This window comes from Psammomys obesus, unplaced genomic scaffold, assembly GCF_907164565.1.
Source record: "Psammomys obesus unplaced genomic scaffold, mPsaObe1.curated_primary_1811, whole genome shotgun sequence".
In the NCBI taxonomy this organism is placed as follows: domain Eukaryota; kingdom Metazoa; phylum Chordata; class Mammalia; order Rodentia; family Muridae; genus Psammomys; species Psammomys obesus.
The window spans coordinates 190,700-205,598 of NW_026586463.1; the positions used below are offsets into that span (position 1 = coordinate 190,700).

General features: G+C 38.7%; 1 protein-coding gene across 3 annotated transcripts in view; it reads right to left on the reverse strand.

The window, feature by feature from the left end:
- The window catches only part of Rad17 (RAD17 checkpoint clamp loader component), a 29,697-nt gene that overhangs the window by 14,304 nt on the left and 494 nt on the right, over window positions 1-14,899 (reverse strand). Inside the window, exons 1-11 of one of the 3 annotated variants that reach the window (XM_055601882.1) lie at window positions 14,700-14,858; window positions 14,042-14,110; window positions 13,663-13,766; window positions 10,758-11,012; window positions 9,265-9,348; window positions 6,350-6,506; window positions 3,781-3,917; window positions 3,428-3,480; window positions 2,540-2,665; window positions 2,209-2,278; window positions 910-1,021 (exon numbers count right to left, since the gene is read on the reverse strand). In XM_055601882.1, coding sequence (XP_055457857.1) covers window positions 910-1,021; window positions 2,209-2,278; window positions 2,540-2,665; window positions 3,428-3,480; window positions 3,781-3,917; window positions 6,350-6,506; window positions 9,265-9,348; window positions 10,758-11,012; window positions 13,663-13,704 — 1,036 coding nt within the window. In that variant the 5' untranslated portion in view covers window positions 13,705-13,766; window positions 14,042-14,110; window positions 14,700-14,858. Of the gene's footprint in view, window positions 1-909; window positions 1,022-2,208; window positions 2,279-2,539; window positions 2,666-3,427; window positions 3,481-3,780; window positions 3,918-6,349; window positions 6,507-9,264; window positions 9,349-10,757; window positions 11,013-13,662; window positions 13,767-14,041; window positions 14,111-14,465; window positions 14,859-14,899 lie in introns of those variants that run through there. The other 2 variants (XM_055601880.1, XM_055601881.1) reach the window with 2 other exon arrangements.

A 14,899-nucleotide genomic window follows, 5' to 3' on the forward strand; every position in this document is an offset into this window, starting at 1 on the left:
GGAGGGAAGGAAGGAAGGAAGGAAGGAAGGAAGGAAGGAGGGAAGGAAGGAAGTAGGGAGGGAGGGAAGATGGGAGGGAGGGAGGAGGAGACAGAGGAAGGAAGGAAGGAAGGAAGGAAGGAAGGAAGGAAGGAAGGAAGGAAGGAAAGAAGGAAATAAATTACAAAGTAAAAACCAACTTGGAAAGCTGTACACACACACACACTGATTCATTTCTCAGGATGAGTAACAGGAGATTTCACGTATTTATTTAGTTTGATACAGGGTCTCTCCATAGCCCTGGCTGTCCTGGAATTCACTAGGAAGAGTCTGCTGGTCTTGAACTCTGAGATCTACCTGCCTCTGCCTCTTGAGTACTAAAACTACAGACACATGCCACCAGAGCTTATCAGTACTTAGTACAATGTAAAATTTAAAAGTTTATGAATTGTCTTACTTCTAGAATATCCAATTAAAAAATTTCAGATAGTGCTGACTACAAGCAACTAAACCACAGATAAGACAGACTACTTCATGTCTAGTTTGGGCTGAGAAAAGACAGTTCAGTGGCAAAATGCCTGCCCACCATATGGAAGACCTTGGGATTGATCCCTTGGCATTCCATAAAAAGGTTTGGATTGATTTACTTCATGACTGTTTAAGACACAGTCTAGGTAGCTGCGAGTGGTGGCACACACCTTTAGTCAAAGCGCTCGGAAGGCAGAAGCAAGTGGATCCTGAGTTCCAGGCCAGCTTGGTCTACAAGAGCAAGTTCCAGGACAGCCAGGGCTAACAGAGAAATCCTGTCTCTTGAAAAACAAAAACAAAACAAAAAAGGCAAAAAAAAAAGAGAGAGAGAGAGAGAGAGAGAGAGAGAGAGAGAAAGTCACCTATCATTGCTCTATGAATGTGTCTCCTAGAGTAAGTTACCTTTTGAAGAAGAAAACTGGAGGCTGTTTATTGCACTTCTGATATCACCAGAACATCCTTGACAAAGCAATTCCAGAGAAGTTTTATCAGGAACAACAACTTTTCCCCCATTCTAAAATGAAGAAATTAAATTTTTAAAACCTGTTTTGTTAAAACACAAGTACATACACACAAACTAAAACCCATTTTGAGAACTTTACAAATTAGATTTTTTCAAATTTCAGTGTTTAAAACTTCCACAGCCCAGGTTTGTATCTCACATCAGATCGTGTAAAAACTAATTACCACAGAAAAACAGAACTACACAAATCTTTACATATGTACCTTCACTAAGCCAAGGTGTTTCAAGAATCACCTCTTCAAAGTGTTAGTTTTTAGGTCTTAGTTTTGTGTAGATGTGGGCCTGCCTGCATGGTGCACATGTGTGCCCAGTGCTCTCAGCAGTCATAAAATGGCATCTGACCCCTTGACACTGGAGTTACAAACACTTGTGAGCTTCACTGAGACATCTCGCAAGCCCTCAAAAATCTTCATAAAGTTGTCTTCCCAAAACAAACCCTGTCACAGAATGAACATTTAGCATCTTTCCAAGCTTTCTGTATGCATGCATCTATAAATATATTCAGTATCTCTAAGTGTATGCAAACATGCCGTTAGTGTTTTTACGTAGAATTATAGTAGTTTAATTTCTTACCTAATGCCATCTGAGGTAATGTTTTTATGTTAGTAGCTTTAAATCTATTTCAACGTCTAAAATATTATTTATTGAGGGGCTGGTAAGATGGCTCAGTATGTGAAATTGTTTGCTGCCAAGCCTGATGACCTCGGCTCCATCCCTAGAACCCACGTGGTGGAAGAAGGGAGCCAACTCCTGCAAGCTGTCCTCGGAAATCAACACGTGTTCTGTGGTACACTCACCTTCTTCATATACAAATATACATAAAAATCAAAATAAGTAAAAGTGTAATAACATTTTAACAAATATTTTCCCCAATAAGGAATAATGACATTAATGCTATGGCTTTGAGTACAATGTTTAGCTTTTTCATATAACTGGGGAGTAAAACCGAAGCCTTTCACAAGCTAGACAAAGACTACACCATGAAGCTACCATCTCTAACTACACACACACACACCTGTGCGTACACACAGAGAAAGAAACAGAGAATAAGATGTATATTTCTATAGCAGTAGAGTGTTCTCTGAAGTGTAACCCATCAACTATTTCTCCAAGTTACATACTATATAATATAAACTGTGCTTTCCACAGCAACGATTTAAGTCTTAACTTAGACTCACCTTACTAGCTTCTATAGTCACTATTCGATTAAGAAATTTCATCATAATTGTTGGTGCCACTGGGTTGAAGCTATAAAAAGAAAAAAACCATAGTGCTTAAATGATTAATTTAAAAATAATCTATGTAAACATTAAAAACAAATTTCTTAGCCAGGCAGTGGTGTAGCAAAACTTTAGTCCAAGCACATAAAGTTAATTGTTGACTTGGGAGGCAGAGGCAGTTGGATCTCTGTGAGATTGAGGCCAGCCTGGTCTATAGAGTGAGTTCCAGGATAGCCTGGGCTACACAGAGAAACCCTGTCTGTCTCAAAACAAACAAAAAATTTCTTACCTAATGTTTGAAATAGAACACTCTTCTTGAATTTTTTTGGGAAAGAGTAATCGCTGATTATTATCTCCACTGACACTGTCAGAGATTATGAATACAAGAGGACACCGGCCAATCTGCACATACTTCCTAAAATAATATTGAAATTCAAGAAATTTACCATGTTCATGTTGGACAATGAACACGTAGGCACTATACATGTTCTACCACTGTTACCACTCCCACCCCTAATGTGGAGTTTTAGAACACTGGACCCCTGTTGGTACAATGTCCTTTTAAAGTGTATGCCTTACCCTTGTTAATTCAAATGCTGATTTCCCCACCCTCAACTCTCTGGTTTCAATCTAGATATTGCATTGTGATACTCACTATAAGCATCCTGTCTCAACTCTTGTGTAAACAGGACACAAATAAAGCAACTAGATACAATGTTGTGCAATGGGAGGAGCCAGAGGACAGGAAAGAGGGGAGGAGCTAGAGAACAGGAAGGGACGAGAAGGAGGAGGAGCTCGAGGAGAGCAGAGCACGAGGAGAGCAGAGCGGGAGGAGAGAGCTTGGAGGACTTGGAGCATGAACCAGACCTAAGATTTCACAAAAAGCAAGTATAATGTGAGAAATCTAAATGTTAGGAAACTGAGGGCTTGGAGGTTTAGGAGGGAGTAACTATTGCCCAGCATTGTGTTCTAGGTTAACTAAAAACCCAGTCTCTGTGTGGTGATTTGGTTTTACAGCTGCTGAGGAAAACAACAGCGTTACTAGAAGATAAAACAATAGCAAATATTAATAACAAAATACAACACTGAACACATAGGCACTATACATGTTCTGCCACTGTTACCACTCCCACCCCTAATGTGGAGTTTTGGAACACTGGACCCCACTGACGCTTACCTTAGAATTTCATGTAGTGCCTGAGAGTCCCGATAAAACTGGTTAGGTAAATCCTGTTGAACATGTGGGACAGATATTAGCCCAATGATAGCTTATAGCATGTTTAAAGAATATCTGCTTTTCTACACAGACAGCACTGCAATTGAAAACTATGTTATCATACAGCTATTCTACTTTAACCTATGCTATCCTACTACCTGTGTTTACTGAAGAAGCCTCAGGTCTCTGTTATCACAAAGCTACTTTCACAATGTATCTCACAATTATTTACACAACAGCTATAGCTTTAAAAAGTAAATAAAAATTTAAAAATATAAATAAGTAAATAAATAAATAAGTAAAAGTGCCCTTACTTCAACCAGAATTATCTTCTTATCACTTGTCGGATCATCTCCAAGCATCTGCAGTTTGCTATACTTGGTGGCTCTTAACAGAAAGTCATTGAAGATTGCTATCTGAGATTGGTATGGAACTGTGTAGAAGTTTGATTCTGAAAGGAAATACATTTATTACTTTACTTTCAAATCATATGTTAATATTATACATATATTGTACACATCAAATTCAGTTATATGATATAATTTACAATACTGAAGAATATCTTAAAATTATCTTAAAATTAGAAAACTATTTTAATGTAAAATAAATATTATTTTAAAAGACTAGTATCATGACAGACAATAATAATTTTTCTACACCAATGAAAGTAACACAAAGTTAATTGACTTGGGAGGCAGAAGCAGGTGGACCTCTAGGACAGCCAGGGCTGCACAGAAAACTGTCTCAAACAAACAAAACAAAAACAAAAGTAGCTATTGGGTTGGAGCAATGGCTCAGCAATTAAAAGCACTTGCTGCTCTTTGAGAGAATGTAAAAAAAAAAACAACAAACTCTTTATAAAACAAACAAACAAAAACAAAAGCTGTTATTGCTTTGATCACAAAACAGGGAGAAATCAAACAGAAACCAAGATAGACGTTTTCTTCCTCCTGACTAGCTTGCATAATAATGCCAGAGGTTACTATGCAATGTGCTATGGGAGACTGATCAAGTCTCGTTCATGGACCCTTGTACTATACCACAAGTACTCACTAGGGTAGTAGTGGTGAGTCTGTTATAGGGATACTAACTGCTTCCTAGTTGGATTTGTGGTCTGCTGAACAGAACACAAGGAATACCAAGTATTGCTTATTTATCACAATAATACAAAGTAATATAAAGCTAGTCCATTGCTGGGGAAGTCATAGCCCATAGCGGAGAAGCCACAGCTGTTGTTTTGCTAAAGAGCTATGATATGCCCATCAAAGTACCTTCTAGATAATTATGTTTATACCCACAGATTAGTACAGCAATCCACTTGTTGGAGAAGCCCTCATTTATACAGTGTGCAGTAGTAAGTGCAGAGACTCATAACTGGTTAAAGTGATGAAAATGAAGGGATTGCTGAATATGCACCCATGAACAGAAACATTTTTATCACCCCTCTGAGGCTCAGGAACATCACTGGAAGATGGGAGGAAGGAATGGAGGTGGAATGCTAACTTCAGCTTAGGATATCGCTCCTGGATTTCTGTTTTGCTTTTTCAGATAGCATCTCTCTACATAGCCTTGGGTATCCTGAAATTCACTATGTAGACCAGGCTGGCCTCAACTCACCAAGATCCTCCTGTCTCTGTCTATAATTACTGAAAGATTTGCCCAACCCTGCCCAGCTTCAGTACTAAATTTAAATGTTGTTGTTGTTGCTTGCTTGTTTGTTTGTTTTTTGGAGATAGGGTCTCTGTATGTAGCCCTGCTTGACCTGTAACTGACTATATAAAGAGATGGTCTTGAGCTCACTGAGCTCTTCCTGCCCCTCCTCAGGGATTAAAAGTGTGTGTCACCAACCCTGGCTGAGCCCAGAGAATTTGAGTAGTAGTATCAAAATAAATATTGTCCTTCTACACAGCTCTCCTCTATCCAAAGCAGCTTAGGGGCTTTGGTCATTCCCAGTTTACGTACCTACAGCATCAGTAAAGAATGAAAGATAAGATGACAGTGTTAGAACATATAAGTCTATGTGTAAAACTATAGTGTAAACGTTTTATCTTGAATATTTAACATTCCCTCCAAATATCAAAGACAGTCTTTGCCTTATGTTTCTGATTTGTTTTTGTTGTTTGTTTGTTTGTTGGAGGGGTGCTACTGTTTTGAGACACGATCTCATTATGCAGCCCTAGCTGGTCTAAACTATCGAGACTAGGAACTCACAGAGATCGGCCTCCTACCTGCTGGGATGACAAGCATGCTATCATGTTCTGAAATAATTTTATTCTAGCGAGGACCTAATGGTGTAAGCTACTTTACCGAGAGGCAAGTTTTAGGGCATCCTAAGGCTTGATTTACACTGAAACTTAAGAAAGACCTTAAGTAAAACTCCCATAAACAATAAAAACCTGAGACCCTGTTAATCTAGTGTGCTGTCACAGGCCTTCAATGCTAGCACTTAGGAGGAGGAAGCAGGAGCACCACAAGTTTGGGACAACCCTGGGTACCTACAATACTGTCTCAAAGCAGCAAAAACTAGGCAGGGGAGGTGGCTCAGAGGGGAAAGGTGTTGATTTTTGTCCCCAGAACCCAGTGGAGGGAAAGAACTGACTTCCACGTGCAATAAACGGCATGTAAATGCTTGCATATACACGTGTGCACACAGACACACACACACAATCAATACAATGAATGAAAAACCATCAGCTTGTTACCTTAAAGAGAGAGTTCAAATTTAGCTTTCTAAGAACACATTCTCCTCTCTATTTGCAACATCTTTCACTTTCTCCTCAAACTGACAAGCACGGGAGAAAATGTGCTCTTCTCACTTGACCCGGAAGTTGCATTCAGTAAAGCCTTCCTTGCAACCTCCAGCACCTTCACAGCAAACCTTACCTAAATTAAGTAGCTCCTTGTAATCATCTTTTTGGAAGTCTGGTAAAATGGGATTAACCCATTCTTGTACTTGAATCCCATGCTCCTTTGATAGTATTTTTATAGTAGTTGTCTTTCCACATCCCGGAGGACCTGTTATTAATAAAATAGATCCAGCCTAAAACCAAATACAAACATTAATTAGAAAAAATTTCTAAAATGCTACACAAGTTTTATAAAATTTTCTTAGTTCCTATTATTTCTACAAATGTCTATTAAATATCTAATATAAATAAATTTCAGAACTAAAGTTCATAAGAATTGAGAGAATTTTCTTCTGAAAATTCCTCTATATTGCATTGTATATTCTCAAAGACAACTTAATAGCTAAATTAAAAGAAACTAAATTAAAACAGCTAAACAAAGGGCACAGGATTTGAAACAGAATTCTTAAAAGGTTATTTCAATTCATAAAATACAGCTGTAGGGGCTGGAGCTAGAGTGCCATCAGAAAACTGTTTTGCCACTCGAGCATGAAGACCCAGGTTCGAGCCCTGGTACTTTCAGACTGGATGGGGTGTGAAGCTTACTGTAGACAGAATACAGACTGTACAATACCTTGGTCCCACTACCCTCCTCGTACAAAAATACAAAACAAGAACAAAGATAATGAGGGGCTGACCTATTCTGACAGGAGGCCTACAGAAATGTACTCATATTTTTAACAGGACAATAATATTGGTATTTTCTAACTTAACAATTTTACAAAGCACAGCTAGCATGAATAATGAGAACTGATTCCACTTAGAAACAGATCAATTAAAATAAAAAGGATGTTCACATGTGAGAAATAAGTGTTTTTTCTCATGAAATATAGTTGGTGTCTATTTTCTAAAACATTAAGTAGAGACACATTCCAAAAATTATGTTTCCAGTAAGAGAATTAGAAGGTAGGTAGTTTTGTACCAGAATCTCAAGTCAGAACACTAACTACTTTATCATCTAATTGTAACACTGCTTTACCACGTTTTCCCCACTTCAGTTAAGACATGGTCTCACCATGTAATACTGGCTGGATCAGACTCAGAGAGACCTGAGATTAAATGCCTGTGCCACCATGCCTGGTTGCTTTACCCTCTTTTGAAGGAAAGATCATGAAAATTAAAATCTAGCTAGATGGTAGTGGCACCTGTCTTCAATCCCAGCACTCAGGAGGCAGAGGCAGAATCTCTGAGTACACAGCCTGCCTGATCCTTAGAGTGAGTTTCAGGACAACCAGGGCTACACAGAAAAACCCTGTCTCAAAAAAAAAAACAAGAAAGAAAACCAAACCAAACTAAAAAAAAATCAATAATTTTAAAATAATTGCAAGACTTTTTTCCCCCCAAGATTTTAAGTGTCACATGTAATGTGTGCCCACAGAGGACATAAGAGGGCAATGGATCCTCTGGAGCTGGAGTTACAGGCAGCTTTTAAACTGCTTGATTTGAGTGCCGGGAACCAAACTTGAGCCCTCTGATAAAGCAGAAAATGCAGTCAACCACTAAGCAGTATCTCGCCAGGCCCACAGCAAAAGTTATTGTGATCAATCTAGATATTAACAAGTTAATTTTTTTTCTTTTTTAAAAGAATGTTTAGTGTCGTTGAAACTTTTATCAAACACATGCACAAGGCTTTTGGCTCAATACCCAACATTATTATAAAAGTAAACATTTCTTCAGTATTTATAAATGTTATACACATGACCAATTTTACCCATCTAATAAAACAGTAATAATATGTAAGTCTAAACCATAATAGAGTGTAATAGCACACCCGGCTGAAATGTCAGGGTTTTTTGGTTGGTTTGTTTGTTTTTAATGCATACTATGGCATATATCAATATTTTCTTCTTTTTAGTTTTCTGAGACAGCATTTCTCTGTATAACCTTGATTGTTCTGGAACTCAATCTGTATACCAGGCTGGCCTTAAACTCGCAGAGATCCTCCTGACTCTGCCTCAAGACTGCTAGGATTAAAGATGTGCAACACCACCACCACACAGAGTCAGTTTTAATTTAATATAAAGAACTTAAGAGAAAAAGGAATGCTATATTGTGGAGACATGAATAGTTCTATTTTCTTGTGTGCTTAAAGATTCTCAAGCTTTCAAAAGGCAGATAAAGAGAAGGAGAAAATATTCCATCTTTGAAGGAGGGACTAAGAATAACTGTGGAGAAAGAAACTGAAACAAAACATCTGGTTAACATTAGTGAGGACTGTTTCAGGGTAAAGTTAGCCTTTTTTTAAACCACTGCTATGTAAATTGCCTACTTGCTTTACTGTTAAATAAGATGTGCTAAAAACAGTAGCACCCCAACTAGCTTACTTAGGCTACCGTTGGGATAGATATAAGGGGTAAAAAGGACAAATAAAAGGAAAAACTTCATGTCGTGGAGTTTTTTAAAATAAAAACATTCATTGATTCAGTGTGGGGAAGCATGAGTGTGGTACATGATGATATTAAAGGGACAACTTGTGGAACTGAACCTGTCCTTCTACCATGTGGAACCTAAAGGCTGAACTCTGGTTGAGGAAATGTTGTTAAAGGTAATATGAATATATAAACAATGATCATAAAAGATTAGTTTCTTATGAGGCTCAGTAGCTCATGTTTATAATCCCAGAACATGGATGAGGCAGGAATCATCATAAATTCAAGATCACCCTAGGTAACACAATCAGTTCCAGGGAAGCCTGGGATAAGTAGTGAGCATATCTTTAATCCTAGCATTCTGAAGACAGAGGCAGACAGAGGCAGATCTCTGTTATTTTGAGACCATCCTGGCCATCTCTGTTATTTTGAGACCATAGTGAGACTTTGTCTGAAAAAAATAATTAAGAAAAGAAAACATCTTATAAGTTAGAGAACATATGATGCTAAATATTTCAATTACCTGTTTCGGCTTCATTTCTAAGACTTGAACTTTTAACCAGGTTTCAACCTCTTCAATTTTCTTTTTATGCACAGCAAGTTCATGCTAAGATAAAAATTTGAAGTTAAAAACATTTCAAAACATTTTTAGCTTGTCAGCCACCTTTTTTTTTTTTTTAGGATTTATTTATTATATATACAATGTTCTGCCTGCATATAAGCCTGAATGCCAGAGGAGGGCCAGATCTCATTACAAATGGTTGTGAGCCACCATGTGGTTCTGGGAATTGAACTCAGGACCTCTGGAAGACCAGCCAGCGCTCTTAACCCCTGATCCATCTCTCCAGCCCAAGTAAGCACCTTTTGATATGAACATTTTAGTGAACAAAAAGTTGTAAAACGGGCTAAAGACCTAGCTCAACAGTAAGGAGCACTTGCTGTTCTTCCAGAGGACTTGGTTAATTTCCAGCACCTACACAGTGATTCACAGCCATCTTTAACTCTAGTTCAGGGGAACTGATACTTTCCACCTCTGTAGGCACCTGCACACAAGTAGGATACTTGCAGGCAAAACACACACAAAAAATGAATAAATTAAAAACTAACTGCAAAACAGTATTATGCTATAATAATAGAGCCTTTTGAAAATACTTAAATTTCTATTTTTATGCTTATTATTAAGCTTTTCATACTTATTCATGTTTTATTTATTATGTTTTATACTTATTAACTTGTTTTGGGGGGCTGCCAACAACTTGCAGGAGTCTGTTCTCTCCTTCCATTATGTGGCTGTCTGTACCCTTCTCAGCTCAATTTTCTTCCATTATTCACTTTGTATGTTCACGTGTTTTGCTCACGTTTGCATGTCAACAACATACTATGCCTGGTACACTCAGAGGGCATCAGATCCTCTGGAACTGTAGTTACAGGTGATTATAAGCTATCCTGTGGGTGCTTGGAGTAGAGTCTGGGTGTTCTAGAAGAGGTCCTCTAGAAGATCAGCCAGAGGCCCCTAACAACTGAGGCATCTCCCCAGCCCCTTAATTTTTATACTACTATGAAAAAGCCCTGTTCTCATGCTGATACACTGTATGGCAATTTTTTGTACTTCTGTTATTTATAAAACTTTTTTTAAAAGCAAGCAATATGTTCTGAGGAGGAAACAAGAGTATTACATTTGTAAATTCTAATCTGGGGTTAAATTAAAGACAGAGATGGTACAACTACAGAATAACCTGATAGTATCACAGCCTTTAAACACTTTTTGCTAAAAAGACTCTTAAAAGTAAAAATCCAAGCAGGGCCTGTAATCCCAGTACTCAGGGAGGAAGAGGCAGGCAGCTCTCTGTGAATTTGAGGCCAGCCTGGTCTACAAAGCAAGTCCAGGACAACCAAAGCTTCATGAAGAACCTTTGTCATGAAAAAAAAAAAAAAAAAAAAAGTCTGAAACCACCTTTGTTATCCATGCTAATCCGTCCTAAAATTATAGATGTTTATACGGTATTCAGTGCATACCTGAGTTTCTGGTTTATATTTATCCACCCACGGCTCATTTTCAGACAGATGTTCTTTTGAAGTTTCTAGGCCACAAGTCTGTTCTAAACACAGCTTTCCTCTTTTTCTAGCTGGCAATCTGTTACTCTCTACGGTAGAGGGCAAATTTTTTCTTCTGTGACTAAAATGATTCAAACCTAAAGATGAAGCAGTGATAGTAGTGATGGCAGTACTCGCTGAAAAGTCATCAAATGATGGATCTACCCAGTCTGTTACCTGAAAAAAATTAAGACCATAATTACTACAGTTTTTATATCTATTCCCTATGCAACTGAACTTCTTTGGAAATAGATCACAACATTTAAAGACCTATGTTTTTTGGACAGGGTCATGCTCAGGTCATGCTCAAGCTGACCGGGAAGCACTACGTGGCCAGGACAGTCTTCAACTGCGGCTGCACCTGTCTCACCCCCCCCAAGTACCAGAAGTATAAGCTGCTACCACGCTCAGCACGTCAATGTTTGCGTTCTTTTCTGAGACAGTCTTGCTGTGTAATCTATGGTAGCCTTAAACCTGACAACTTTCTGTCTACCTCTCAAGTACTAGCAACAATTAGTTCTTCAAATAAAATTGTTTCTGTGAATTACTACTTAATTCCCTGTTTTAGAACAAATGTATAATTTGCAAAACTGTGAATTTAGTCATGGTAATAATGAATGCCAGAGAACAAGATTATAAACTTGTTTTTACTAACTGTTGTCTTTCCTGGGTAAAATACAGAAATTTTTTCCATTAAGAAACAGAGTGCGGTGGGATTGGGAGGGGACGAGTGAGGGGGCTACAGCTAGGATACAAAGTGAATAAACTGTAATAATAAATAAATAAAATTTTAAAGTTGAAAAGAAGAAACAGGGTGTTACATCTCCTAGGTTAGCCTTGAATTTGTGATCCTCCTGCTTCTACCCCACAAATGCTGGAATTACAGTATGTTCCAACACACCCGGCTAATGATAAAATTTTTATTTTTTTGAAACAGGGATTCACTGTGTAGCCCCAAAGAGTTTGTTACAGTTTAAATTAGTCTATTGATTGTGTATGTATGTGCACATATGCGTAATACAACATGCATGTAGAAACAGAAAACAAGTTATGGGAATGGTTCTCTTCTCTACTAATGGCTGTTCTTGAGACTGAACTAAAGCTGTCGGGCTTGGCAGCAATCACTTTGTCCACTGAACTGTGTCACCAACCCTAACTCTTAAATTATTTATCTATCTATTTGTGTGTGTCATAGTGTGCATGTGGTGGTCAGAAAACAATCTGTGTAAGTCAGTTCTCTTCTTCTACCATGTCAGCCCCGGAGATCAAATTCAGGTCATAAAGCTTGATGACTAGGGCCTTTAGCAATTAAGCCATCTTGCTACCCAGAATTTTGTTTTCAAAGTCTTGGTACAAGATGGGCAGTGGTGGCATATTCCTTTAATCCCAACACTTGGAAGGCAGAGGCAGGTGGATATCTGACTTTGAGGCCAGCCTGGTCTACAAAGGAAGTTTCAGAAAAGCCAGGGCTACACAGAGAAACTCTGTCTCAAACAAACAAACAAACAAAAAGCCTTGGTATAACTAAAACATAAATGTTAAGCTGGAGATGGTTCAGCAGTTAAGAGCATTTGCTGCTCTTTCAGATGATCCCAGGTTTGATTACTGGCACCCACAGTTCAGCTCACAATTCTCTGTAACTCCAGTTCTAGGGGATCCACTACCCTCTTCTGGCCTCTGTGGACACCAAGCACACATGTGGTATACATACACACATGCATCCAAAAGACCCATACACAAAAAATAATAAAACTAAAAACACAGAGCAAAGAGGACGGCAGCAAATGTGAGGATAGGCTGGTTATGTAAGTGAGAACCTGCCTCAAAAACTCAAATCAGGACTGAAGAGATGGCTCAGCAGTTAGGAGAACTGGCTGTTCTTTCAGAGAACCTGGGTTATGGCAGCTTATAACTATCTGTAACTTCAGTCCCATGGGATCTGAAATCCTCACAGACATACATACAGGAAAAACCCCATTGCTCATATATCAATCTTAAAAAAAAAAAGTTTTGGGTTTTTTTGTTTGGTTGGATTTTGGGAGGGTTTTGTTTGTTTGTTTGTTGTTTTTTTGGTTGTTGCTGCTGTTGTTTAGTTTTTTTGAGACAGGGTTTCTCTGTGTAGCTTTGGCTGTCCTGGAACTCCCTCTGTAGAGATCAGCCTGCCTCTGCCTCCCAAATGTTGGGATTTTTAAAGGCATGTGCCACCACTACCCAGCTCATTTAGTTTTATTTCTTACTTCCAGCAAAGTTATATAATTTACTTGAAATCAGAAAAAAATTGAAGCCACCCTTAAGGAAACAGCTCCCAGCTCCCTTGCATGAGTATAATACTGTCTGGACTCCCCTCACAATTCCTATCTTACTGAAAAATGACACACTGAGTTTCATGACTTTTAAGAGGTAGAGCCTGTGGTTAACTGAACTAACCACTACACATCTCTTCAAAGGTGTTCACTCTTTGTAACTGAGATTACAAATGCTTTTTCAAAGCTGTGTATAGTGGTTCAAGCTTTTAACCCCAACACTCCAGAGGCAGAGGCCAGCCTGATCTACAGAGTAGGTTCTAAGACAGCCAGGTATACATTTAGAAACTCAGTTTTGAAAAATTAAAAAAAAAAAAAAAAAAAGAAAAAGAAAAAGAAAAAAGAAAGGCTTTTCAGAATTAAGGTTACAGTTGTTTTGCAGCTTATTACCAGACTTTAGAGCACTAACTGCAACGGACATTGGACTGTCACTACTTTGATGGGGATAAGGCACTGAGAACAAACATAAACTTTTGTCATTCTCTTTAGACAACTGTTATATGGCCATTTTATGTATAGCATACCTTTGTGGAAGACACCTTTGGTCTAAGGAAAGTTTCTGACATTATAAACTTTAATAGTTCCCATCAGTAGCATACAATCTGGAGTACACTGAAGTATAATTCACCTGGGGGGAAAGAAGACAAATACCTCAAGTTAAGAAAAACTGTAAATATAGAATTACAGTAATCCATATTTAAATACATAATCAACTATGTAATAGGGGCTCAAGAACTAATGAAAGAAAATAGAGTAAACATATAAAAACCCTAAAGCAAATTTTAGTTTAAATTACTGTTTTATCAGGCAATCAATCTGTTATGGTATAATATAAAAAGTTCTTCACATAAATTTAATGATGAATGAAACAAAAAAAAAAACAACACATATTTGTGCACTTACCTTTTGTTATAAAGAAAAACTAATCCCATATGAGCAGTTTTAACGCTGAAATTCTTATTTCACATCATGCTGCAGAGTACAGAGGGTTTACAATTTAAGGAAAAAGAAAAAAATACAATACAGTCAGACTCATTACTCACTTTGGATAAACCTATATATTGCAAGTGCACGGTCTTTTTTTAGAGTTGTAGGTACAACCACACACGAAAAACTTTCCCACCTAATAAAACAAATCCTCTTCCCTTATATAATTTAAGAGCCTGAGTTTCAAAGGGACACAAAAACATCTAAAGAAATTATACTTGTCGAAATAAAAGATGCTCTTTGAAAACAAGACTGACAATCACCTCCTTCAATAAACAACTGTCTCTGATGCTATGCTAGAGATAAAAGAGACCTTCAGGAGTATCCCTAGCCGACCCACCTCCACCTCACAAACTGCACACGGGACAGAGACACAAAGCTCACGCATCGGTCCTAGGTGTTTCTGCAAACAACAGCGAGCAGAGCTGACACCTCCAGGCCAGCGCTCCTCCCTTACATCCTAGTCCACAGGAGAGGGCGGGTCGGGAGGACAGGCCAGGTAGGCGTGAAAACGAAGCGGGCCTCAGGCCTCCAGGGCGTTTCAGAAATACAACCGCAAGCGCGGCGTCCTTACTTTCCGGGAGCTGCGTCCCCTCGTGGGCGGAAAGAGGCGAAAGAGCCCGGGCTGCACTCCCTGAGGATCGGCAGCCGCCCAGCCCTCCCAGCTCAGCCGCAGGCTTCCAGGAAGACCCGCCTCCTGGGGACCTTCCTGCCTGGCGGCGCTTCCGTGACGCACGCAAGGGGCGGGGCCGGCCGCAGAGCACGTGACGTAGG